Source organism: Antechinus flavipes, chromosome 2, assembly GCF_016432865.1.
Source record: "Antechinus flavipes isolate AdamAnt ecotype Samford, QLD, Australia chromosome 2, AdamAnt_v2, whole genome shotgun sequence".
NCBI classification, from domain to species: domain Eukaryota; kingdom Metazoa; phylum Chordata; class Mammalia; order Dasyuromorphia; family Dasyuridae; genus Antechinus; species Antechinus flavipes.
In genome coordinates, this window is record NC_067399.1 from 240,533,316 (window position 1) to 240,561,059 (window position 27,744).

Sequence of the window (27,744 nt, forward strand, 5' to 3'; positions counted from 1 at the left end):
CTCAAGAATTTCATTATGAGGAACACTGATGGATCTATCTTTTGAGATTGTTAGGAAAACTTTCTCAATTATCTTTTGGGACTGGCATAATGAGGATCTTTTGCCTTGTTTTTAAAGGTCCAAAACTATGTCTCTCCTAATAGGAATTTCAAGAGAGAAAGGTTGAGTGTGAGCAGGGAAAAATTTATGAATTAAATCTAGACGTGAGATGCATGTCATTAGAACTTTGTAGAAACTGTAGAGAGTGAGAAAAGCAATAAACTTTACCTAAGTAAGGCCTGAGTTTAACACTCATTCTGCCAGTTACTAGTTATTGAATTTTGAGCAAACCACTTCATCTCAGCATTAATTTTTTGATTTCTAAAATAGGTATATCAATCCATGCACTATATTCCTCATAGTGATGTGAGACTGCAGTGAGATAATGTATATAAGCATTTTTCTAATCTGTAAAGAGTTCTATAAAAGTTGTTCTTCAGTCCTGTCCAACTCTTCATTACCCCATTTGGGGTTTTCTTGGCAAAGATACAAGAGCATTTTAACCATGTCCTTTTTCCGGCTCATTTTACAAATGAGGAAACTGAGGCAAATCGGGTTAAGTGACTTGTTCAGAGTCACACAGCTGTAATGCTGGAGAAACTGAGGCAAGATAGAGATTAGAGAGTATTTAATAATTTATTTAAAGGGAGAGATTTACTGGGACCAAATGGATCCATGGTTTGGTCTCAGGGCTGAATGAAACTATCATCTCCAAGAATCCAGCAAACACTGTGAGTTCTCAATGAACTATATACATATGGCTCAGACTCAGGGGGAAGATTGAAGCAGGGATGGAGTCCAGGTGCTGAGAGTGGGAACTGGACTCTGACAGGGTGGGGTGAGCCATTCAAGATGGGGGGAGGCATCTTGATAAGATGGTATCTGACATTCCGATAGCTTGGGATGGGGAGAGACATTCTGGTATTCTGAAACATAAGATCTTTTATTCTTATCAAATATTCTGATAAAGAGGGAGGGGAGGTTTTGCAGGACTGAGCTTTGAGCTGATAATTATAAACTGAAGCAGAACAATTAGGGAAACTAAGTCAGGACTGGGTCAGGATAATTAGGGAAACTGAGTCAGGACAATAAAAGAGAACTGTGGTATAACACAACTAGTGAGTGTCCAAGACTAATTTTGACCTATTTTCCTGACTTCAGGTCTGGCACTCTGTTCATTTCACTATCTAGTTGCTCCATATAAAGGTTAGCTATGTTTATTGTCATCTCTAATTAATAGTGATAAGAAAGGATAAACTGTGATTTCATTGGACTTTAGGGAACTCCTGGACAGGAACTTCCTTTACCAATAGAGAGCATCACCTTCTCTGAAATTAATACTCTTAGACAATTGCTAAGATATTAGCAATTTATCCAGGACCACTTAGCCAGAGTGTGTCAAAGATGGGGCTTGAATTCAGGTCTTCTTGACTCCACTTCTACTATAACAAACTGTTTCTCTCTCCAAAAAAAAAAAAAAAAAGGATAATAATCTATTACATTAAATCAGATGAATTAAATGAGAAAGAAACCATTATTGATGTTGCTTCTGTTCCTGTTGATAATTTAGTTACTAGAAAGTGTTGGGGGATTCAGAAGGTGAGCAAGGGCAGAATTTTTTTATTGGGGGGGGATGTAATAGTAAGGTTTTTCAACCATTATTCGTGAGAGATAACATGGAGTAATGGTGGAGTATAGGACTGTAGTCAGGAAGACCTAGATTTGCATGCTAGTGAAGTCACTCAGTCATTCTATGACTTTAGGAAAATTACTTTACCTAAGTTTTTTTCTCATTCTTAAATTTAGGATAATAATTACATCTCTCTTGGAGAAATACTTGAAATGATCAAATGGGATAATTGATAAAGTGTAAATCTTAAAGTGTTCTATAAATGCCAGTTATTATTATTCCTATTGAAGTGTGCCTCACTATCTAAGATACATGTTCCTGAAAAGTATAAAAAAACAGATTTTTTTTTTAAGTGGAAAGATATTTTAATTTTACAAAGAGAACTCTACATAAAAGTCCTGCAGTGGTTCTTTTTACATAGAAATGATGTGTTTTTAACATTCTCATCACTCTTTTCATATGCAAGACTTTCTTAAATATATATATTTTTTACATTTATTTTCAAAACTTTGAGTTCCAGATTCTCTCCCTTCCCTTCTCCCTATTCCCTACTCCCTTATTAAGAAGGCACCTATGAAATTATACAAAACATTTCTGTTAACATTTTGAAAGAAAACAGATCCCCCAAGAAAACCCTCAAGATTAAAAATAAAGTAAAAAAATTACTTCAGTCTACATTCAGACACCATGTATAGTTTGTAAAATGACCACTAATAAAACTTATTTACTAATAAGACAAAAAAGCTCTATCCTTACATAGTTCTGTCTGTTCCCAATGCAAATAGAGAATAACTATGTCTCAAGTATTTTAAAACTTCATTTTTATTACAGTCCTTCCCAAGAGGCCAAAGATGATAAACAAAAGCATTTTTGGATAGTACAAGTATAATTGTAATTATGAAAATAATATGTTGTCATTGCAGAGAAAACACAGAGTTACATTTATAGTATGTGCAAGTTCATGGATGTGAAAATTTTGCATTTTTGATAGTTCAGGGTATGTCATTTACTAAAAATGCAAATTTTATTAAATGTCAATATGTTTAAAGGAAAAACTAATAGTGGGAGCTTATATAAATAGCATATAAATATAAATAAGTAAAGTTGGCTTACTTTGTACTATGTGTACAATAGATATTTTGTACTTTATAATCTCATTTCTTTTGAAGAGTTCAAAAGCACCAAAGAAATGTAGCATAATTAAATTTCAGTATAATCCTTAAATACAGTAGTTTTCAAAGTGTGTCATGGGATCGCATAACTTTCTTCGAAAAGTATAGGGAATTATAAGGAGCATACACATGCATTTTTGAGAGAATGTATAAATCTTTTGACTCTCATAATGAATGCATTGGTAGTTCTCAAAATAAAATATAATAAATGAACAAAAAAGTTTGAAAATTATTATTTAGGCTACAGGACCTACTAAAGTCTCATTGTATAAAAGGGGAAATTAAAGGAAATTAGATTATTTCCTATAGTCATGAATTAAACCTTTTTGGGCTGAAACAAGATCCAAGCTCTCCCTTCAATCTGACAGAACCCTAAATGAAATAATATCATTATTATAAAAATAACTCAAAGGAAAAAGTGATTTTTATTTTAAACAAATAAGTTTAATTTCTTGGCTTATACACTCCCCCCCCCAAAAGTTGTATCTTTCCCTAGGGTTACAAACCACAAAGCAAAAAAGAAGAGCAATTAGCAAATTCATGATTTTTCCAATTAGGCTTTTAAGGTGAATTATCTGTTTAAAATAATAATTTCTGAATTGGTTAAAGATATATGAAAATATTTTTCAAAACATTTCTAACTATCCTTAAATTTATCAGGAGAGAGATAGACTTACTCAGTACACTCATGGGGGCTGACCCTTTAATTCAGAACCTTTTTGTATTGATTAATTTATTCAATGATTATCTTCTAAATTTTGTCTATCATGAAAGGATAAATCTAGCTAAATTCAGAAAGCCTCATTCTCAAAATTTTGGACTCTGGATGAGAGATTCTACCCTCACTTCTACCCCATGACCAGAAATTCACACATACTGTCTTCTAAAGAACAGAGAGGTTGTAATCAGTGTTGTAGTTTCCACACAAATGAAATTATGAGTCCTTGAAATATTGAAGCAGTATATTTACAATAAAAGGGAAAACTGAGTTTTAGTTCATGGATTTAATAATAGTTTTTTTTTGTCCCAGATATGACTTGCTCTTCAGTTGTGAGTTACATATAGTGTCTTCAGGGCAGGGAGATGTCCCAGATTCACCCATCTGAAGTTCAAGATCCCCCTAAGGTAAGGCAAAAATAGTTGCCATCTTCTATCTGGTATTCTCATGACCTTTCATCCTCCTTTTCCAGGTCACAAGAGAATTCCTAGTATTAGATAGAAAAGTTGACTCACTAATCACCAAGTTAAGACCAGAATGAATTCAAGTCAGAGCACCTTTAAACAATAAAAATTGCTTTTAATCACTACTGACCTGATATAGAGATAAAATACCCTGTATTCCAGCATTCAATACAATTTCCTGAGTTGGTCATAGTAAAAATAAATACTATCATTCATATATAAACTAGAGGTATTAAAAAGACCATATGAGAGAAAAGAATATCCATTCAATGTGAGGATGAAATGTCCTTGGATGCCATCTGCCACTCTTGAAAAGTAGTCTTTCCATTGGTCATCTAGTAGTGTGAACACCAATCTTGAGCATAAGCCAAAAAAATGCTATTCTTGACACTTGGTGGAGAACCTGAAGAATAATGCAATTACAGATCAAAGAAAAATATTTATATGAGGGGAATGTAGCATAAGCTAGTAATTATGATTTTATATGTGACTGTTCATAGATCATCAAGAATTGCCACTGGCTTTTTCTACTACTGCTCTAAGATTTATGAATCATTTCCCTTACAATTCTATAAGGTAGGTAGTATGTGTAAAATACCCACTTTTTAGATGAGGAGAACTAAGTAATTCATTTATATGAAATATTAAATTGGTCATGTGTTTTCCTTACAATCACCTTTGAAGAAACTGAGGTTGAGATGATCAGTGATTTCTAATAGTCACAAAACTGGTAAAAGAAAGAACTAGGGCTTGATCTAAATTTCTTGATTTCAAGTTCAGTGTAATTCCCAAAATTTGCTAATCAGCTTATTGCTTCATAATTGGTGATTAGCAAAGGGACCTCAAAAAATAATATGGTACAATAGAAAGAATGCTTGACTGAGAACCAGGTCTCTAAGGTTTTGTCTTGTCTCTGGAAGGGACTTTCTGTGTCATCTTGTCAAATCACTTTTCTTTTTGTCCTCAGTTCCTTTATCTTTCCGAGTCAGTTGAACCAGATGTTCTAATGCCTGGGACTGTGAAATAGTTTGTACAAGTGTCCCAGAAATGGAGAAAACATGTAATTCTGGACAAATAGGGAGGAAAACAGGTATCTGAAAAGCCAGTGATAATCAGTATACAAAAGGATTGGGGTGGAGTCAGGGAGTGATACTAAATGAATGGGAGAGCAGAGTAATGGGGATGAAATAATTCATATTTCTGTGAATTTGCAAAGTTCTTTTTCTTGAAGCAACTCTGTGAGGGAGGTCATATAAATATTATTATTTCAATTTTACAGTCAAAGAAATAGAGACTAAAGTAATTTAACATAAGAGCACAAATTTAAAGCTGTAAAGGACCTAAAAAACTATTAAATCCAAACTCATAATTTTATACATGAGGAAACTGAGACTCAGAAACATAAAGTGATTTGTCCAGAGTCACCTAGTTAGTAAGTGTTTAAGCAGGACTTGAACTCTGATCTCCTTGAAACCAAAAACTTTTCCTACTAAAAGCTATAATATTTGGAGGTGACATATTTAATATAACCCAGATTAATAAAAATGGAAAGAATTTTGAATTTTGAGTTAGAATATCTTTTTTTTTTGGCCCTAACTTTGACACTTGCTAGTTTTGTGGTTCTAGACAGATCACCTTCCTCAACACCAACCTCAGACTCAATTTTTCTCTTTCCTCTTACTACCACTACTACCACCACCACTACTATTATTACTATCACTATGACTATTATGACTACTATTACTACTATACTACTATTACTATATTACTAGTAGTACTATTATTACCATTACTACCACCATCAACACCACCACCACCACCACTACTACTACTATCACTATTACTACTAATGATGACAACTACCTCATCCATTCTTTACTTCATAGAGTGATGATGAGGAAAGTTTTATGTTTAAATGAGTATTGCCATTATGTCAAATATCCGCACATCTCCCATTTCATGGAAGAAAACATGATGGTCACTTACCTGAAGAACCTCATCGAGCCAAGAAAGCTATGGGAAGTTCCCGGTTGGGGACCAGAATGCCCAGATGCAGCACTTCCACTGGCTTGTTGTCTAAGGCTACAATGTCATATTTTTGTACAATCTGAAACACAAAATGACAGAGAAATGGAATTATCCACTTTTATTTTTTTCTTGAAGAATTATCTAAGGCTCATTGTGATAGAAATTCTTGAGCAAGAAAGAAGCATCAAGAAGAATATTTTACCCAGCAAAGAGCTAAATGCAACTGGAGTTCAGCTAAGCGTCGCCCAATGCACATCCTCTTCCCAACGCCAAATGGAAGGTGAGCAAAAGGATGGATTTTCTTCTTTTCCTGAAGCCAGCGTTCTGGTCTATACTGACTCCAGTCTTCAAAATTTTCTTCATTGGATCCCAAGAACTGAGTGTTTAACATTAAAACTGTCTAAAAAAATATACAACATTCATGTTAATCAGAAAGGAAGGTGTTCAGGAGTAGTAAAAATAGTATTACCATCACCATCACCACTACTACCACCACCACCACCACCATCACTACTACTACTACTATCACTGTTACTACTATGACTACTATTACTACTATACTACTAGTAGTATTATTACTACCACTACTACCACCACCACTACTATTATTACTATCACTATGACTATTATGATTACTATTATTACTATACTACTACTACTATACTACTAGTAGTACTATTATTACCATTACTACCACCATCAACACCACCACTACCACCACCACTACTACTATCACTATTACTACTATAACACTACTAGTACTATTAATTACTATCACCATCAACACCACCACCACTACTACTACTATCACTATGACTACTATGACTACTATACTACAACTATACTACTAGTAGTACTATTACTACCACTACTACCAACATCACCACCACCACCACTACTACTACTACTCCTACTACTCCTACTATACTACTACTATTATACTACTAATAGTACTATTACTACCACTACTACCACCATCAACACTACCACCACCACTACTACTACTATCACTATTACTACTATGACTACTACTACTACTACTATACTACTACCACACTACTACTACTATACTACTAGTAGTACTATTACTACCACTACTACCACCATCACTATCACCACCACCACTACTACTACTATCACCATTACTACTATGCTACTACTACTACTATACTAATAGTGGTACTATTACTACCACTACTACCATCATCAACACCAACACCACTACTACTATCACTATTTCTACTATGACTACTATAACTACTATACTACTAGTAGTACTATTATTACCACTACTACCACCATCAACACCATCACCACTACTATTACTACTATGACTACTACTACTACTACTACTACAACTATACTATTAGTAGTACTATTACTACCACTACTATCACCATCACTACTATCACCACTACTACTACTACTATTACTATTACTACTATGACTACTACTACTACTACTATACTACTACCACACTACTACTACTACTACTATTACTATAGTACTAGTAGTACTATTACTACCCTACTACCACCAATACCACTACCACCACTACTACTATCATCATTTCTACTACTATTTACTACTACTACTACTACCATGACAATGAGGACTACTACTACTATTACTACTACTGATAATATATAATTTAGTTTTTTTCAAAATGTTTTTTCATAACAACCCTCTGAGATATGTTGTATAAGCATTATTCTTTTTACAAAAGTAGAAGTCAGACTTCAGAGAAGTGAGATGATTTGTCCTAGGGTTCACATAGCTAGTAAGCTTCATAGAACACCACCAGAGCCCCTCTGATGCTAAACCAAATTTCCTCTTATCAACATTTATACATATAACAATTGATATGTAGCCTCTCTAAATAATAATTTTAACCTTCCACATGACAATTTCCCCTTTCATCTGAATTGCCGCCTTCCTGGAAGGCAGCTGTCAAAAGCTCTGTCTGCTTTGCTTTAAGAGTCCCTTTCACATCAGCACTCAAGTTCTACTCACCCCCTTGGGTAGTGCATAGTCTCCAAGAACTATATCTTGGTCAAGAGTTCTAGTTGTAAATGGTATAGATGGCGTTAACCTAAAAAAAAAAAATGGTTATCAAAGTTGGATAGTTATAATTCTTTTGTATAAGTTAATTTAATGGAATTTATAGCACATATTAGAAGCATGATATAAATGGCAATTCTATTTTTTTATATTAATAGGAAAGCACAGTTTACTACAGTTAACACAACATAATTCACATCTTTTCATTACATTACATTACATTACATAACATCACACATCTTTTCAGTTCAGCAAATGTCTCTAATACTGGTAAAAAATAATTCTAAAATGTCCATTTAGGATATATCTACATTAAAAAAAAAAGACAAGATTTTTAATATATTATTTAATTCAATTATGTAGAATTTTATATGAACTTAAAGAAGGATGGAAATAGAGAGTAATAGAAATTCATTACTTTTATAGTTTAAGGTTCAAAAGCTTATGTAACTGTCAGTTGATTTGGATTTATGTAACCAAAACTTGGAACATAAAAAAGTAGTGAAAGTTCACATTACCTTTCACATTTTTTTTGAATATCAAATTACTTCACTTTACCATGAACCTAATTTGAAGTATAAGTGATTAAATTCTACATCAGTTATTAATAGGAATTAGATTCTGATCAAATAAATCAGACAGTGTAGTACAGTGAAAAGATAATTGACTTGAGAGTTAAGGGACTTGGTTTCTAAACCAGTATTTGTCATTAACTTGCTGGGTTACTGACTTTAGGGCAATTGTTTCATCTCCCTGGGCCTAAAACAAGATCCCAGCTTTATTCATCAATGCTCCCAGCATTCCTGAGAGCATTATTATTCTTAATTTGAATTTAGAAATTAAGGATAGAACACCTGTGACTTGCTCAGCCTTTCATGAACAATGGAGCCCAAGAATGTGATTCAATGGTTTGTAGGATTTAGAGCTAGAACAAATCTTAGGGATCTCAATCTTAGGGATGTCTTGCTTGATATTATGTGAGTAAACTGAGGCCCAGAGAGATTGTGACTTTGCCAGATCCATATAGTGAGGAAGGGGCTGAATTAGGAACTGAGCCCAGGCTCCTTCTCCTCCTCCTCCTCCTCCTCCTCCTCCTCCTCCTTCTTCTTCTTTTTTTTTATTAATTTTTGTGGAGGCTAAGTGACTTGCCCAGGGTCATACAGCTAGTAAATATTAAGTGGTTGAGGCTGGATTTGAAGTCAGTCAGTTCTTTCTGACTTCAGAACCACTGCTCTATCCATTGTGCCATCTAGCTGACCCAATCCAAGGCTTCTGATTCCAAATCCAGTCCACTTTTCACAACCCCTCAATCAAGGCTTCCTTAAATTCTGTTTTCATAAATTAACTTCCATTTTTCAATCCATTTGGAGTGCTCTGGATATGGGAGAGATAGAAGATGGATGAAAAGGGCAAAGGAGAAGCTATTAAATCATGAGGCAATAAGCAGAAAGGAATTTCTTCCACAACCTAGACAATTAAGATTATGTTTCTGGCAGTGGATATACATATTTTACCTCATTGATTCTTTCAGGCAGGCTTTTAAATAAGGCAGATTTTTCAAGTCCTCTGCATTGGGTGTCCGTTGATTGGGCAAAACTCTCTCTATTTCCTCAAGAAGCTTCTTTTGCACCCGGGGATTTCGAGATAAGTTATACAGAACCCACAATAAACTGTTAGCTATCTGAAATGCAAATAGACACTGTCATAGAGGGAAGACATTCCATAGAAAAAAACCTGAGTTCTAATTCTGTCTCCAACACTTATTTTATAAAGAGCTTTGCAAACTCTAATGTACTTATTATCTTAGCATCATGGGTTTAGAACTAGTAGGAATCTGAGAGTCCAACTTCCTCATTGTACATATGGAAAAACTGAGGCTGGGAGAGGGAAAAGATTTGCCTAGAGTCACACAGATAGTTAAGTGGTAGGGCTGAGATCTGAGGCTACATCCACAAACCTTTACTCTTCCACCTTTTATACTACATTGTAGAGCCATGAATAGCTGCATTTAAAGAGCTTGCCTTGAAGCCATCTGCTGTCAGAACCCACTGGATGTGATGGAAAGTTTAGTTCTTTTTGCTGCAAATTGCATTATAGAAATATCCAGTTTTAAGCAAAAATAGGACGATTTTTCATCTTTTTCATGCATTTAAAATGTGGTTCAATTCATATATCTTTGAGGAAAAGCTTTATTTGTTGTATAAAACAAGATATACCCAGACCTTAAGCTGTAATTCCCTCCCCCCACATTCTTCCTATTTACAACTGATACAGGTCTTATAAAATTAGGAAGGGCTTTGCAGTAGGAGGTGGGGATGATGGAAAGATATGACAAAGACTGATTGTTTATTGGCAACAGATAAATAAAATGATTTTATATTATATCATAATAAAAATGAAAAATAATAAAACGTTATAATAAAGCTTTATTGAGCTTTAAAATAAATGTTTGCGTATGGAATAGAATGATAGTTAGGTGGCACAGTGGATGGAGTGTCTGCTTGGAAGCCAGGAACAACTGAATTCAAATCTAACCTCAGATACCTGATAGCTCCCTGGGGGAGTCACTTACTCTTATTTGCCTCAATTTCCTCATCTGTAATATGAGTTGCAAAAGGAAATGGCAAACTACTGAAGTATTTTTGGTCAGAAAACCCTAAATGGGATCACAAAGAATTAGACATGACTGAAACGACTCAATAACATATGAAATGGTATGGTAGACAAGCTAACAATGAAGTCAAAAAGCCCTGGCCTAAAGCTGGGTTTAAGGTTCATTTTTGACATACACTGGAAAGCCATTTTATCTCTGAGAATGACATTTCTCTAACACTATAAATTACAGAATAACTGCTGAACCACACTGATAGGGGGTATTTTCTCAGTGGAAGTTCCTAACATCATTGAAATCATAGGTCTGGACAATTAGAAAAAGGGATTACCTTATACTTAAAATTCAATGCAAGTCCATGCAACAAATTTATTAAACACCTGACTGTGAACAAGGGACTACATATAGAAAACAATCTGTATTATTTGCGAGCTAATAAATTCATTAAAGTTTTCTCTTTTGGCTATAAAAATTCACTTTAGGTACATTATTTCTTCTTTTCTTAATTTCCTCACCTACAAAATGAGTATAGTTTAATTACATTATTATATACTTTTATTATAGTATTTATTAATAATAACATTATTATATAGTATTATTATTGCCTTCCTCACATAGTAGTCTTGAGGAAATCTCTGTGCTACTTATATGTGAGCTGACAAAAAAAAAAAAATCCAGCTCTTTTTCTCATCCTTAGGAAGTTAATTCCTATATAAACAAAAATGTTGTCTTTAACCACAGCTCCTACCAAAATATGAAATTCTGACTTCTATTTATTCTTAATAAAAACTTGTTTCATTTTTTAAAATGGCATCATTTATTTTTTTGTCCCAAGTTAACTAGACAAGGAGGGGGGAAATGGCCCAGACAGCCTGTCCAACTCTTTGAAAAAACACATGCCAGGTTTTGATGACCAGTTTCGGTGAATGGTGTGTGGTGTAAGGCTGCAATAGCTAAATTGGACAATATATTCCCCTGGAAATGGTCAGAGTGACCTCTCTAGAGGAATGAATATACTCTCGCCAAGTGCCATATACAGTTCTCTGAAAATACATCTGTGATTCCCAGACCAAACAGCACATTGGGAGAGAGCTCAAAGGAAGCCAGATTTATTATTTTTGGAATAGGAGGCTTTGATGGCAGGTTGTTTTAAGTCACAAGATTCTGGTGGTTACAGCTTCAAATAAACTCTGGTGGAAGGCATTATTGTAATAGCCCAATTTGCAAAACAGGAAGAAGGCATAGCCACCACATTAGATATGCTTTCAAATTTCTCAAATTTACCAAATGTGACTTTCAGAATAGCCAGGCCGAAAAAAGAAACAGATCTAACCATATCAATAAGTCCTTCACCACAAGTATTCTCCAAGGTTTCCAAAGGACAGATAACTGTAGCCTTCACCAAAAGCATCCAAGAAAGGCTGCACTTTTCCACTGGGACCTCTCCTAGAAAACCTCCTCAGACCTACTGGCCTGGACACTGAGTATTAGCTCTATGAATAATGAAAAAAGAAGGGATCACAGAAGGACTTATGATTTTCTTATTCTAGGCACCCAGCATTCTGGAGTCCAAAACTGGCAATTGAGTTGAATTTACCTTAACCTGGTAACAATTTTCAAAATCAACACAGTGGGAAGGGCATAAATACTGTCTAAGGATAAGTGCTCAACTATAAAAATGAATTAGTGTGAAATCTCATTTCAATTAATCTGAAGCATAAGAAACTAGAATAATATCTTAAGCTCCATTGAGAAATACAATTTTACCAAGCACCCTACTTTTTCTATAGGAGAAATATTATTTTTGCAAAGGAGCAAAAAATGAAGCAGAAGAATGAATAAAAAAATCTCCATGTGCTTTGCCCAGAACTGAGGAAGAAGAAGCAATGTTGAATTGGGGAAGGGATATTATTAACATTAAGGGATAAAGTCTAAACTTGTGATTTCATTAGTATAGAGAATTCTTGCATGAGGAAACTACCTCTCAGGTCAACATCCCTTCCACATTTAACACCTTAGAGAGTTATCTAGAACACTCAGAAATCAAGTTGCTCAATGACAAACAAATAGTATATGTGAAAAACATGAGTAAAGCCAAAGGCTTTCTGAGTCCTAGAACGGTTTTTTAGTCACAATACAAGCACTGGTTCTCCAGGAATAACAATGACAATAATTTTTCATATTTATGTAGCACTTTAAATGAAGCTTCAATATTTCAAGAATTTGTGGTTTTATCAATGGGGTACTCACTTGAATATTAAAAATAATAATATTAACAACTAATATTTATATAGTTTCTATTAAGCACTATTCTACTAATTCAGATTATAATGCCTTTATCACTGTAAAAACTAATGAAATTTGTTTTGGCCAAAAAAATTTCATTCCTTGGCTTCCATTCCTTTAGGGATCTGTAAGGCTGATCCTCGAGCAAGTGAAAGCATTTATTAAGGGCTCACAATGCCCAGACATTGTGCTTAGAAATGGACATCCAAAGAAAAGCAAAACTATGATTTTTGCCCTATGAAATTCATCTTATAGTAAAGGATATACCATATAAACAATTAGGTACATACAGAATGTCTACAAAGTAGATGGAAAGCAATTTGAGAGGGAGGAGAAGGCACTAATAATTGGGAGGACCCAGAAAGGCCTCCTGAAGGCAGTTGGGATTTTAGGTGAATCCTAAAAGAAGCCTGGAAAAGTAAGAGACTTTTGTGAGGAGGGAGAGCATTTTAGGGATGGTGGACTTTCATGTAAAGGCATGGAGTCTACAAGAAGCTCAGCATTGTTGAATCACATAATAATGAGTGGAAGAGAAAAAAGAATAATAAGCCCAAGAAGTTAGGAATAGACCAGGTTATAAATGTCAGAGAATTTTATATTTTTTATGTTATATTTATATATAAACATATGAATATATTTAGCCATATATATATAATATTTTCTATCGTATCCTGGCTATAATAGGAAACCACTATGGTTTATTGTGTGTATTATTTACATAATTTTGGCAAAGATTAACTTAGGCAACTAAATGGATAATGGACTGAATTTGGGAGGGTATTGAGGCAAGGAGACCAGTTAGAAGGCTATATTGGTAGCTTTATAAAATACGTATTAAATAGGACAAAAGTTCAGTATTTAAAATATTATTTACTTTTACTAAAATGTGAAATTTCTATTTAGCTCAGGAGTCAATCTTCATCTTCTGCAGTGGTTCTTAACAGAGGGTCTTTGAGGGTTTTTTTGTTTGTTTTTGTTTAAATGTTTTTAGCTGTATTTAAATATAGACAGTTAGGTGGCGTAATAGAGTATTGGGCCTCACCTGAAAGAAAAATTGAGTTCAAATATCACCTCAGACACTTTCTAACAAGTGACCTTGTGTAAGTCACTAACTACTGTTTCCCTCAATTTCTCCAAATATAAAATGGAGATAATAATAGCACCTATCTCTTAGCGTTGTTGTGAAGCTAAATGAAATATTTGTTAAGTGCTTGTTGCAGTAATCACTATATAAATACTAGTTATTATTATTATCTAGATGGTTTCTTTTGTAAAGTCAGATTTTTTGTGTGTGTGCATTTAATATTACTACTCTAAGGATCCACAGACTTGTTCAGACTGCTAAATTGGTCCAAGACATAGAAAAAATGTTAAGAGCTCCTGAGCCACAGAATTCATGGTAATAGAACAAAGCACAACAAAACAATCTGGTAGGGCTGGAGCATCCATGTGACTGTCCAGTCCATATGTAGAAAAGACAAACAGGGTCTTACCGTTTCTACTCCACCTAGCTGGAGCTCTGTAACAGCCGCAATTAGTTCCTTTTTGGAAAGCTGATTCTGGTAATAAATATCACAAAGAAAATCCTCACTGGGATTTTCTAAGTGTTTTTCCAATCGATTATTGATGCATAATTTGACTGTTAGAAGAGGAAAGAAATGAGAGAGAAATGAGGTTATACAATTATAATTAGGGTAGGAGAAGAGCCATCAAATGAAAATCTCAACTCAAGATATTCACTGCAGCAGAATTTAATTCAAATAGAGAATAACAAGTAAGACAATGGAGAATGACAAGATTTTTCAATTCAATTCAACAAACATTTTAAGGTGAATACAGTATTATCAATAAATCAAAACATTTAGGATGCTTACTATACTCTGGGGACTGTGCATACCTGAGAATGAACCTGAGCTTCATTCTCCTGCTTCCTGCCTCCCTTTTACCCCACCAGTTTCAGGGTAAATGTTAGGGAAGGCAAAGCTGACAAATACTATGTATGTGGCTGGGATTTATTCTTTTGGTCCTTATTTGGTCATTATTTGGATTCTAATTCATTCAGATTGAATGTAAATAGCCATCTTTTCTGCTTTGTCAGAAACCTTGAGTCTTCCCCTCCAAGATTTATTTATTTATTTGTTTAGATTTTTTTTAGATTAGATGAAAGAGGAGATTATTTGTCTCAGTTGCTACCTGAACTTAATCACTGAATGGGACCATCCCCAATCAAAGTGAAACTTGTTGAAGCCCTTAATTTAAAATGGCAAGATCTGCCATTGCTTCCAGGGCCAACTTTAGTCATCCTGATCTGTGGCTACTGGACCCAGATGGCTCTGGAGGGGAAAGTGAGGCAAGTGATTTGTCCTCCCTCATTTAAATCCAACTTACTTGCTTAATGTGGTTTTCTTGAAAAACAAAGAATGAACAACAATATAAACTCATAGATCTTGAAGCTCCTCAGAGGCCATCTAATTCAATACACTTAGTGTAAAGATGCAAAAAACAAGGCTCAGGAGCTTTAAATAGGTTGCCTAAGATTCCATACATAGAAAGTGCCCAGGTGGGGTTGGAGCCCAGGTTTTGCCTCCTCAGTCATTGTTACCACTTTGACATGTTGCAAGAAATTTGATTACAGATTTGACTGTATTCATTAGAAATGAAAGCATAATGATGAATATGGAAGTATGTTTAAAGAATTGCATATGTTTAACCTAAATTAGAGTTCTTGCTATCTTGTGGAGAGGAAAGGGAGGAAAAAAGGGGGAAAAAAATTGGAACACAAGATTTTGCAAAAAGGAATCTTGAAAACTATGTTTGCATGTATTTGGAAACATAAAATATTATTAAGTGAAAAAAAATTGTAAAGAAAAGGAAGAAATAAAAGCATAACATAGTTACCAGATACTAGTCCAGACTAAAAGAGATAGTGTGACCTTAGAGAGATTTCTAGTGTACATTGGAGATGCAAGAAGTTCTAGACTCCTCTTTTTCATGAAGGGAGCAAATCTTAGGTCTGTCTGTCAGCAAAATAGTTAACATAATAGGAATAAAGAATAATTCAGCTGCAGAAGGAAATCTTCTGTTTTAGGTGCTATTACTATCCCTACTTACAGAGAAGGAAATAGGCTGACACAAGTTGAGAATTTCCTAGTTTAATAATGTGTGAGGTAGGATTCAAACTCAGCTCTTCTTAACTCCAAATCTACTACACCCCTGATAAGGTGGATAGAGAGCTGATCTTATGGTCAAAAAGATTTGGGTTCAAGTTTTACTTTTGACACATACTGGCTGTGGGAGTGGGCAAGTCACTTAACCTTTCAAAGTTTTCAGAAATTCTTGAAGATTGACAGTTGTAGAGAGCTTTACCTGCACTGGTAAAGGGAATTTCCTGACCTGGGAGTTTCCTATACCAGTGAAATTACAAATCTAGTCCCTATCCCTAACATGGTTATAATAATTCTTATATTTGTTCATTAAGATCTTACACTGATTCTTCCTTATAGGATACAGAAACAGTGGGCTCTTGAAGGCTATGCCAATAAAGTGTGAGTGCTCCTAGGACTTTCCAAGCTGGAAGATCATAATTACAGACCTAGACTAGATTATGCTTGGACTTGTCTATCGTCTAAGGGTTCCCCTAAGAAAACACACAAAGCACATCATCAGAAGGTCACAGAATCATGGAATTTGGAGTCAAGATAACTTAGAAGTCATTCAATTCAATTTCTCCACTTAAATGATGAGAGCCAAAGAGATCAAATAATTTGTTGAAGGACACAAATAATAAATAAAAGAAGCAGGATTTGAGTCCACGTCCCCTGACTTTAAATCCAGCATTCTCGCCTATAATGACATATTTCTATTCTTCAGCCACAATAATTCATGAAGAACATCTATTGAGAGTGGTGAATTTATGGTTGTTTTTTCTCCCAGTGGTGGGAATATCCATGTTAAAGCCATATAAAGTCTTTCAAATATCCAAATATTTGGATATCCTATCCTATCCTATCCTGTCTCACAAATTTTCTATAAAATTAAATGAGATTAGAAGAACCTTTGAGACCACTTGTTTTATAAATAAGACACCTAAGGCCTAGATTTGCTTAGTTCTTAATTGTAGAGTTGGACTTCAAACTCAGTCCTTCCAACTTACAGGATCACAAATTTAGGGCAGAAAAGGACTTTAGAAGTTACTTGGTCTGATATCCTTTTTTTTTTTTTTTAACAGGTTAGGAAACTGAGGCCACTGAGTATGAGAGACAAAGTTTGAATGCCCTCTGTCTCCAATCATAGCATGCTTTCTACTATGCCAGGTTTCCTTACCTCCAGATCCTATTATTTTCCCCTGTGAAATGCTGTCTCTTCCATTTAAAGAACTTTGTAACAGTAAAACATGATCTGAATGTACATTCACAGTATTATTAAACCTAGAACCAGTTATCATTTTTGAACAGGGTATCTGGGGTAGAGAAGGGAAGATAAAATCTACTCTCTGACCTAAAGGACTCTACAATGAGCTACATATCATCGTTCCTATGGAAGGTTCTGCTGCTATGATGTTGTCAAATTCCAAGAGAGAGGCAGAAGAAGATAAGAGAGAATTGCCTGAGTTGGGCAGGCCACTGGGGAAGGCTGGGCAAAAAAGGGAAATATCATCTTCAACAGAGTCACCCAAGCTGAGTCTGTCAGGAAGAGGATCCAGTAAGACTTTCTTGAAGAGCAAAGGACAAACAACAATGTAGACTCATAGATCTTGAAGCTCCTCAGGGGCCATCTAATTCAATATATTTACTATAAAGATGCAGAAAACAGGGAAGGACCTTCTCACCTGATTTAAAAATGTTGTCCCAAGCCTGAGTGTGCATCTGCCAGACCTTGGTGTTCAGGGTTTTGTGAAGCTCTACTGGAGTCACCATCATCTTTCCAAAAGTGCTCATCATCTGGGAGAAAACAAACACATTTACATTCCTTGTCCTTCTAAAGAAAACTAGGGCATTATGCATCTTAGTGAAAACCTACCCTCTCAAGAAATGGAATGGATTTCTGAGGGCATATGATCACAGGAGAGGGTGGTTGAGGTGGTATCTGTAATTCCCTTAGTACAAGGAATTTTTATATGAGAAAATTCTCTCTACCAATTCAGGTCATCAGAATTCTTCTCAGAAAATGACCTAATCCTAGAGCAGTGGTGCCCAGTTCAAGTAGAAGTAGTTCCCCACTGGCTCCATATTGATTTAGAAAAGTCAAACTAACATCATCTATATTGTATTGTATTCTTATTTATTTTGTTAAATATTTCCCAGTTAAATTTTAATCTGCTACCAGCCTGGAGACTTGAATCCAGGCTTCCCTGACAAAATTTAATTTGTGCCTTTCTGCTGCCAGAATTCAAAAATTTCATAGAATTTTTTAAAAAGTGTGCAAAAATTGAATCCTGTCTAGATTAAATCTCAAATGAATCCTTACTTTAGATCAGCTATAATTAAAAACAAACATTATTTTCATTTGATTTATACAAGCTGAGATCAATCCCTCAAAATTCTGAAGTTGGTGATGTTGGTTTTATGTCTTTATTCCCAAACTTTCCTCTGTCCTCAGAGAATAGATCTAGATAATAGAAGAGAACTCCAAAGCCATCTAGTCCAAATCTCTTATTTCTGAACCCATGAGATTGTGACCTTGCCAAGATTGTATTTATATAAAGTGGCAGAGATAAGATTTGAACTCAGATCCTTTGGTTCCAAATTCAGAATTCTAAGTACCATAGCATACATCCTACAGTGACTAGGGGCCCCAAATAATATGGAATAGGATTTATTTTCTGCAAAAGCTTTTGATTTGGTAGATACAATAGATTCAACAGATTTATTTCAATACTTCACATTCAAAACAATTAAGAGATATACAATTTCCTAATTTTATTTGGCAATTTAACTCCACACAGGAAAACCACACATCAAACATATTCTTACTGTTTTGATGGATGTAATGAAGTTCAAAGCATCCTCACTGACATTGTCCTGTAGCAGTCCAAATCTCTTTTCATACAATATTAGGCAAATACCTGTTATTTAAAATGAGCATGGCTGTTACACAATAGCAACAACTCTGAAGTCTGTTATTATCTGGTCATTAAAAGTACAATTCTTGTAGAATCATTGGTTTTTCTGAGAACAAAGAATCCAAAAATTCAATGACCTGTCATGGCCTAGTGCATATTAAGGAAAACAAGGTGAAGGGAGTGATAGAAGCTCTACAATTAAAGGGCTCATCTCATCTCTATGGCAAGAAACCTGCCTCTCTTCTAAGATCCTTACTTGCCTAGAAACTTGCCTTTCTAGGCAAGTAAGGATCTTAGAAGAGAGGTTGGAATAAGATTGCGTTTAGGACTCCCATCATTTATTCCGGGTGACACTTAAGATGGCAGTCAACAACAATGAAAGGTTGGCTCACTCTGATGTCAATAACTCATCTTTCATGATATAGACACTCTTTGATCCTTCTTTAAACACAGCCAAAAGGAATTCTACTCAAAGGAAAGCAGAAATCACCTCTTTCCTATGACTTAAGAGACACTGAAATGGTTCTCCAGAGGAATTGAGTTGAGAAGTTAAGGAGAAAATGTTTTTATTCTTTTTTGTAGCAATTCAAAATTCTCTTTCCATCAGCTTCTACCCCTTCACTCATCCTCTGCTAGCCAGAAGGAATAACTCCTTCCTTAGACTTGCAGAACACTTGGTAACTCTGTTGGGAGCTTAACCATGCTCAAAACTGAATTGGAATTTTAACTATTTGTGTTTTTGTTTTAGTTCTTCTGTTGTTATGACATTCTTGAGGGAGAAGGGCTAAATCTTATTCAGCTTTCTAAAGTGTCTGTTACAGAGACATGTATAGAATAGAAGCTTATAAATATTTGCTGAATTGAAATTAATAATTCTACCATTTGTATAAGACTTTAAGGTTTGCAAAGGGCTTTACGAATATTAATTCATTTGATACCTACAACTTTGGGAAATAGGTGATATTATTATGTTTATTTTACAGATAAGGAAATTGAGGCAGATTTGCTCAGGGTTAAGTGTCTTGCCCAGGCTCACAGAGCTAGTCTATGTCAGAAGCTGAATTAGTCAAATCTCTCCAGGTTCAGAGGTCTATATACTTTATCATCACCTTAAATCTATGTTATTTAAAATTGGAGTTTTTAGCTTTTATAACTTTTTGCTTTAATCTTTTGATTATTTTAATATAATTGGTTTCCTTTGTAATCTTGTCTTTATTTTATCTATTTTAAAACATTATTCTGAAGAGTCCATCTGTTTTACCAGATTGCCAAAGGGGTACACAACACATAAAAGAACTAAGAACTAAGCATATATCTATGTATGAACATAATATATAATGACAGATAATTAGTCTCTCTAAATGTTAGTGATCATGAGCATACTCATTGGCTGGGATATTTATATAATGGGAGGAGCAGGATAATCTGATCTCTGTGGTCTCAAAAGGTCTTTGTCCCATCACTTTAACCAAAATAGAGTACTATTAAATATTTCTCTTCAATGTCAGTGTCCCATGAGATAACTAGAAAAAGGATATTCTTGTAAAATGTAGTAATAGGAAATACTTTTTTTTTTATGGTGGACTGATTTACTCATAACAATAAACCTGATTAAAATATAAAATAATAATAGTTTGTATTTATAGTCACTCTAAGGCTTAAGAAGAATTTATTTTCTATAATAACTCTGTGAGGGAGATTAGTCAAGTGGGTCCATTCTGCAAATGAAGAAACTGAGAGAAAGGAAAATTAAATGATTATCCCAGAGTTAAATAGATGATAAGTATTGAAGGCAAGACTTAAATCCAGGCCTTCTGACTTGAAGACTGTCCTTTTTTCCATTATCTCAGAATTATCTTGTTGATGGTTCTATCCCAATACTGAAAATCAACATGTCTCTGTGAGAGGCAGAAGACAGTGATTTCTCTCTTCCTTTATATATTGTCCATTAATGTCATGCAAAACAGACTTACATAGTATTTGGATTGGAACATACACATAGGCTTTTCATGTAGGAATGCGTACCTCCCTTTTTTTGTATTGTCATTTTAGATTTGATACTATATCCAGTATAAATGGGGATTTCCAATAAAATGACAAAATATAACTCCTTAAGCTTTCCAATTTCTCCAATTTTCTTAGAGAATATTATAGTATGAAGAGCTGAGATGTTAACTTCTTTAATTGGGAAGAGCAACAGGCTAGGAGAATAGATCAGATGATAGGCAATCTTAGGTTTGGGACTCAGCTAATTCTAACATTAGTTCCTTGATATTAGATTAAGTATTTTAACGGAATCTCATTTTTCTCCTCTTCCAATTAGGAAAAATACTTTTTCTATTTGCCTTATGTCTAGTGAGATAACATTTGTTGGTTGTCTTCCAACCAAAAAAAGTTCTGTGGCAGAATACATGGCTTAGAGGGATGGTGCTGAATTTGAATGCAAGAGGATCTGAGATAGAATCCTACTTCTGACATTTGCTAACTATGGGATTCTGAGCAAAGCACTTAACAGCTCTGAAGCTCAGTTTCCTATCTACTAAATGGAGATAATAGTAGCACCTGTGTTTGATCATTAAAAGGGTAAAATGCAAAAATGTACATAAAATATCTTGTAAATCCTAAAATTAGGTATTGTAATCAGCAATAAAATTACCAGATCTTTAGCTCTTGAAACTCATAAGAAAAAAAAATTCTTTAAAAACTTACTTTCAAATGACCATTTGTTCAGTTCATTGTACAAGTTTTCAATTTGGCCATTTTCATTACAGAGATCATCTATTCTTTTCATAAAGTCCACTAAGACCTAAGAAACAAATACAAATGGAAAGAATAAACTATTTATGACACCATAAGCTTACTTCAGTTATGGCATTTGATACTCATGAGATTCCCCTTTTCCCCCCAAAGTAAACTAATTATATATTTCCATAAGAGCCCACCTTGTTGCCTAAACAAATCTTGTCATCTGGGACTTCTAAAGATTTCTTGCAAAAGTCTATGGATTGAGTTTCAGCTTTTGATCTAAAAATGATGCTTGCAATTTTTGAAAGGGAAAACATTGACTAATCTCAATGGGAATTAGATTGTTAAGGGATAATCATCTAAAGCGTAGTTGGCTAAACATTCCAAGTGTTGTGATAATTTTAACTATTCTGAGGTCTGCCACTTCTTTATTTAGAAAAGAACTTCCTGTAGATCTGATCTAGTAGAAGAAACCCTGAGCTGAGAGAGTCAGTCAAAGGATCTGAATTTTAGTTCAGCTAGTTTTAGTAATGTGACTTACTTGCTGTAGAACTGTGGGCCATCTTTCTGATCTCTCTAAGCTTTAGTTTCTTCCTCAGTAAAGTGAGGGATTTATTATTGTTGGTCAGTCATGTCTGACTCCTTGTGACTCCATTCAGGATGTTCTTGGCAAAGACATTGGGAATGGTTTGTCATTTCCTTATGCAGTTCATTTTACAGGTAAGATAACCCTGAGACAAACAGGGTTAAATGACTTGCCTCTAGTCACACAGCTACTAAGTGTTTGAGACTGGATTTAGATTCAGGAAGGTGAGTCTTCCTGATTTCGAAGCTCAGTGTTCTTTCCACTGTTACCTTGCTTCCCAAAGGAGATAAGTTTCCAAGATTCTGAAATACTTTCCAGCTCTAGTTCAGGCACTTTTAAAAGTGGATGAACAAATCAAACAAAATGTCCACATCACAGGGCTACAACCCCATATTTGGTGGGTGGCAAAAGAGTCCTTAGTTACTTGCTTACATTGTATTTAACAACATTCAAGTAGTTTTTCTTTGAAACATGAAGTGAACTTTCATGTAGCTGGCATTTCTTAATACACTGATATCTCAATTAGCCAGAAAAGCCTGGAGAAATCACTTCAGCACTTAAATCTGATAACTTAAGTTTTCTCTAGAGTAAATTGTAAGGAAGAGTACCTTAGTGTCAGTTCTCAAAGTTTTATTATTTAAGGGCTAACATTTTTCTTTGACTTTATTGGTATAGGAAACTCTGAATAAGGAGAGTATCAGTAGTACTTTTTCTGCAACTTAAAATATAAAAGGGTTGCATTTGTCACTAGAAGGTTAAATGCTTTACCCAGATTCATACAATCAGTATGTATCAAAGGCAAGATTTGAACTCATTTCTTCCTGACTTTCTATGCTGGGTATAGGTAACTGGTAGTGCAGTATCTAGAATGCTGGGCCTAGAGTCAGGAGCTTCAAATACTAGCTGTGTGACCTTGGGCAAATCATTTAATTTCTATTTGCTTTAGTTTCCCCAACTGTAAAATGGTATTTGAGAATAGCACTTACTCACTAGAGTTGTTGTAAGGAAATTATATTTGTAAAAAGTGCTTAGCTCAATGTCTGTCCATTTGTGTCTCTATTTATTCTATCCTCCTCCCCATTTCACCCAAGGACTGACATAAAATATCTTAAAGTAAAGGTGTCTTCTTAAATTAAAGACACATTTATTTCAGTTAGGTCTAATTATTTATTTTCCTGAACATTTCTTAAAATGCATAGGATTTAAGTAAAACGTGATATAAATCCAACAACTTTTAGCATTATCTCTCTGGAAAGATGATGTATTCCAGGTTGTTTATCCTGAGTTCTTTATATGTTGTCTGAATCTATTCTACACAAAGAGGGAAATTGATAGAATTTCTTGGAGAATGTGAGGTAAGAAAATCACTTCTACATAAATTACTTGAATGTTTTTCAAAGGTGTTTGGAGGAAAAGAAAAGCAGGCTTTCTCTTTCTCTAAAAATTGGTCTCATTTCCAAAGCATGCCTTATAGATCACACTTTTGTTTTCATAAATTTCTCATTATTTCCAAGAGCACAGGTAAGGGGGCAGCCTCAGTAACAAGTACCTCATTGATTTTCTCATCCAGCTTCATAATTTCTGTGGGTTTCATGAGCTTTTTTTGAAAGACACTCCTTACTCTCTGCCAGTCTTTCCCTTCCCTGGGAATAAAAAAGAATATTATTTAAAACAAAAGCCGGGACACTTCTAAGTCTAATAAGTCACTATTTATACAGATCAAATAAAACAGATTTAAAGCAAATTATCTATATTATTTAGACAAAAGCTTAAATTAGGCAGCGAATTTAGGACGCATGACTTAATGAATAAAGTTCTACAGAGTCAGGAAGACCCAAATACAAATCCTGACAGATCCTTACTAGTAAAATGATCATAAGCAAATCACTAAACTCTCAGCCTCACTTTCCCTTTTTGTAAAATTGAGTACCCAACTTACAGGGTTTTTGTTGTTGTTGGCTCAAATGAGATAATGTAGGTTAAGTGCTTTATAAACTTTATAAATTTTAAGGAGAAATATAAAAGAAATATAAAAAAAAGGTTTTATTGTATTTATTATTTCCCTTTGGGACCACTTTGCTTAGGAGGATGGAAGAACATATATTCATGGTCTAAAAATGTACTTGGATGAGAAGTCAAGAAAGTCTGATTCAGAGATGATGTTTTCCTCTCACTTTTTAAGCCAAAGCAGGAAAGGTACATTGGGCAGAATTGGGAGATTTGGTTTTGAGGCAAAATGTCTTGGGTTCTCCTAAAAGAGACTATTCTTTGCAAAATCAAATAATTCCAGTAAGTCTTTCTTATAGCCCTCTCTGATGTAGCCTGGGCCATATCTCCTCCAAATAGGTGCTTCCTTCCTCCTGGTCTTTTTTACTCTCTTACCCATAACATTGTCAGGAGTTTACAGGTGTTTCCAAATGTGCCACTGCAGTTTTCTCTTCTATTTTTTTTTCCCCTTAAGATCGGAAATTAACAATCTGTCCTTAGGTCAATTTCCTGAAAGATTCTGCAGATAATATGAATTTCCTATTTCCTCCCCTCCTTCTAATTAAAAAGGAATCAGGAATTCTACTTGGATAGTTTCTTTCAGAATGTTCCTTTCCATGTCTGGAAATTCTTATGACTCAGGGTTTTAGCGTTTAAAACAACTTCTCACTCTTTTGTTTTATAGAAAAAGAAAGAAATCTAAGGCAGTGATTTTACTTCATATCTAGGGTTTTGGTTTTTTATTGTTTGTTTGCTTGTTTTGTTTTCCTTATGTTGTTGATTTCCTTATGCCTGCCTGACCGGCCCTTGAGAATCTTCAATAAAACCCTAGCTTCAAGAAATAGAACTAGTTTTGTCCTTGATGTAAGAGATAACCGACTCCTATTGGAGTCTCCCACTTACAGAATCAGCAGCCCATAGCTCTCGTTGCGATAATCGCGATAGGCTTTCCAGGGTTTGATTTCCAGTCGCTGGGGGTACCTGCTCTCCTTGCGGTAGAGTGCCTCCAGCAGGCACGGAGAGCCTAGGTGGACAGAGTCGAAGGAGCCCAATTTCATGCGGAAAATCTTGCCAAACTTCTTATGGTACTCTGCCTGGAAAAAGATTTGAAGGGTGTGAGGAGAGGGGAAGGAGATGATAGGGGAGGGGGAGGCAAGATCAGAAGCACTCTTCCTGTGCTGTTACCCAAATATTCTCCAAAAGAATATCGGTTCTCTTGTCTCCGAATCTTTGCCTCCCCTTTCTCTGACTCTGACTCTATTTCTCTATTTCTTTGTCTCTGTCTTTATCTCCCTTGTCTGTCTCTCTCTGTCTTTCTGCCTCTGTCTCTGTTCTCTCTCTCTCTCTCTCTCTCTCTCTCTCTCTCTCTCTTCTCTCTCTCTCTCTCTCTCTCTTTCTCTCTCTCTCCTCTCTCTGTTTTGTCTCTCTTGTCTCTCTGTGTTTGTCTCTCTGTCTCTCTTTGCCTCTCTGTCTCTGTCTGTCTGTATCTCTCTGTGTGTTTCTGTCTCTGTCTCTGTGTGTCTCTCTGTGTGCCTCTGTATCTCTCTGTATCTCTGTGTATCTTTGTCTCTCTCTCCTTTCTCTCTTCTCTTCTCTTCTCTTCTCTTCTCTTCTCTTCTCTTCTCTTCTCTTCTCTTTCTCTCTCTCATCTGTCTCTTGTCTCTCTGTGTCTCTGTGTCTCTTTCTCTGTGTTTGTCTCTCTCTCTCCGTCTCTCTTTGCCTCTCTGTCTGTCTCTCTCTCTGTCTCTTTGTCTCTGTCTGTATCTGTGTGTGTCTCTGTCTCTTTGAGTCTCTCTGTGTGTCTCTGTGTGTCTCTCTGTGTGTCTCTGTATCTTTCTGTGTCTCTGTGTGTCTCTGTCTCTCTCTCTCTCTCCTTTCTCTCTTTTCTTCTCCTTCTCCTTCTCTTTCTCCTTTTCCTTCTTCTTTTTCTTCTTTTCTCTCTCTCTCTTTCTCTCTCTCGGTCTCTCTGTCTCTATTTCTCTGTGTTTGTCTCTCTCTCTCTCTGTCTCTGCCTCTCTGTCTGTTTCTATCTGTCTCTCTGTGTGTGTGTGTGTGTCTGTATCTGTGTGTGTCTCTCTGTGTGTCTCTGTATCTCTCTCTGTCTCTGTATCTCTCTGTCTCTGTATCTCTCTCTCTCTCTCTCTCTCTCTCTCTCTCTCTCTCGGAGGACGAGAGAACATAGCCAACCTGGAAGCTGGAAAGTGCTAAAACTCTTGGGAGAATAGCTCTGAGCAGGCAGGGAGGAAGCAGGACAAGAAATATGGGGAGAGGAGCACTTACCAGAGTATCATGCTGTTTCTTCAGACCCCCCTTCCAGAGGATTTCCAGCAGACTGCCCAGGAGGGGCCAGTTGGTTGGACCTGGCAGGGCAGATGCGGTCTGCACCTCACTGGATACCATCAGAGGGCACATCGGTGGCACCTCGGGAGGCTGGGGGCCGCACGCGGCGGATGTGACAGGTCGAGGAGGCTGTCTGAGCCCACTGATTTGCTTCATGAAAGCAGCAACATAGGGGACTTTCTTTATGGGCGAACTCATGGCTTCTAGGGACAGAAGTAGTGTGAGTAGATGAGATGGAAAGTAGTGTGGGTGTGTATATGCGGATGTGTGTGGGAGAGAAGTTAAAAGTGTCACAGGAGCTGGAGATGTGGATCCAGAGAAATTTGGGGGATTGAGGAGAAAAGCATGAAATTGGGGTTAAACAAAGAAGGGAACAGGAGAGGAAGAGGAACAGCCAAGGAAGTTAAAGGTACTTAGAGAAAGATGCTCAGAATTGGTGCAGCGACCAAATTGCAGCTGCTCCAAAGTTCAGAGAGAAGAGGCGGCAGGGCTGCGGTGCCGGTGGACAGCTCTCGTCAGAGCGCGCTCTGCAGGCTTGGGACTTCTTTGTTGTCTGCTCCGTTTGCCTTTGGGGCTGGAATCAGGATCTGCAGCCAATGTTGTGGTGAAGGATGCTGCCGCTGGCGTTGTCGTTTTCTTCCCTACCGGGACGACTCCTATGACTAGTAAAGGATGCACTGGTATTTATGAAGCTGGGGCAAGCCGGCCGGACTCCCCGAGATGGCCAATGAGAGGGCGGGGTGCGGCGGGGTGGGCCCGAGTTGGCGTGGTTTGGCCTGCTGGAGCGGCAGGTGGGAGGAGTACCGAGGGGTGGGATAGGCAACTCGCGAGGTGAAGGAGGTCATTCAGGTCTAGAACAGCCGTCTCAGGTGTGCATTTTGCTGAGACCCAGTTTCCAGTTTCCTTCCTCCTTCCCTCCCCCTGGCAGATGACCCTGAAGCTCTCTACCAGGGAGAGCAGGAGAGGAAGGGAAGAGAAGTTGAAACCCGAAGTGGAGTTCAACGAGTGTATGCCCTG

At 36.0% G+C, this 27,744-nt stretch overlaps 1 protein-coding gene across 1 annotated transcript; it reads right to left on the reverse strand.

Moving 5' to 3' along the window:
* Window positions 1–2,473: 2,473 nt before the first annotated feature.
* LOC127548933 (1,25-dihydroxyvitamin D(3) 24-hydroxylase, mitochondrial) lies at window positions 2,474–27,438 on the reverse strand. The gene is made up of 12 exons (XM_051976616.1): window positions 26,668–27,438; window positions 25,291–25,481; window positions 23,951–24,044; window positions 21,780–21,876; window positions 18,982–19,073; window positions 17,838–17,949; window positions 14,503–14,648; window positions 9,627–9,793; window positions 8,065–8,143; window positions 6,254–6,451; window positions 6,010–6,130; window positions 2,474–4,426 (listed from the first exon to the last, which is right to left on the reverse strand). The coding sequence occupies exons 1-11, from the start codon at window positions 26,923–26,925 to the stop codon at window positions 6,020–6,022; spliced, it is 1,545 nt and encodes a 514-aa protein (XP_051832576.1). The 5' UTR covers window positions 26,926–27,438; the 3' UTR covers window positions 2,474–4,426; window positions 6,010–6,019.
* Window positions 27,439–27,744: the final 306 nt, after the last annotated feature.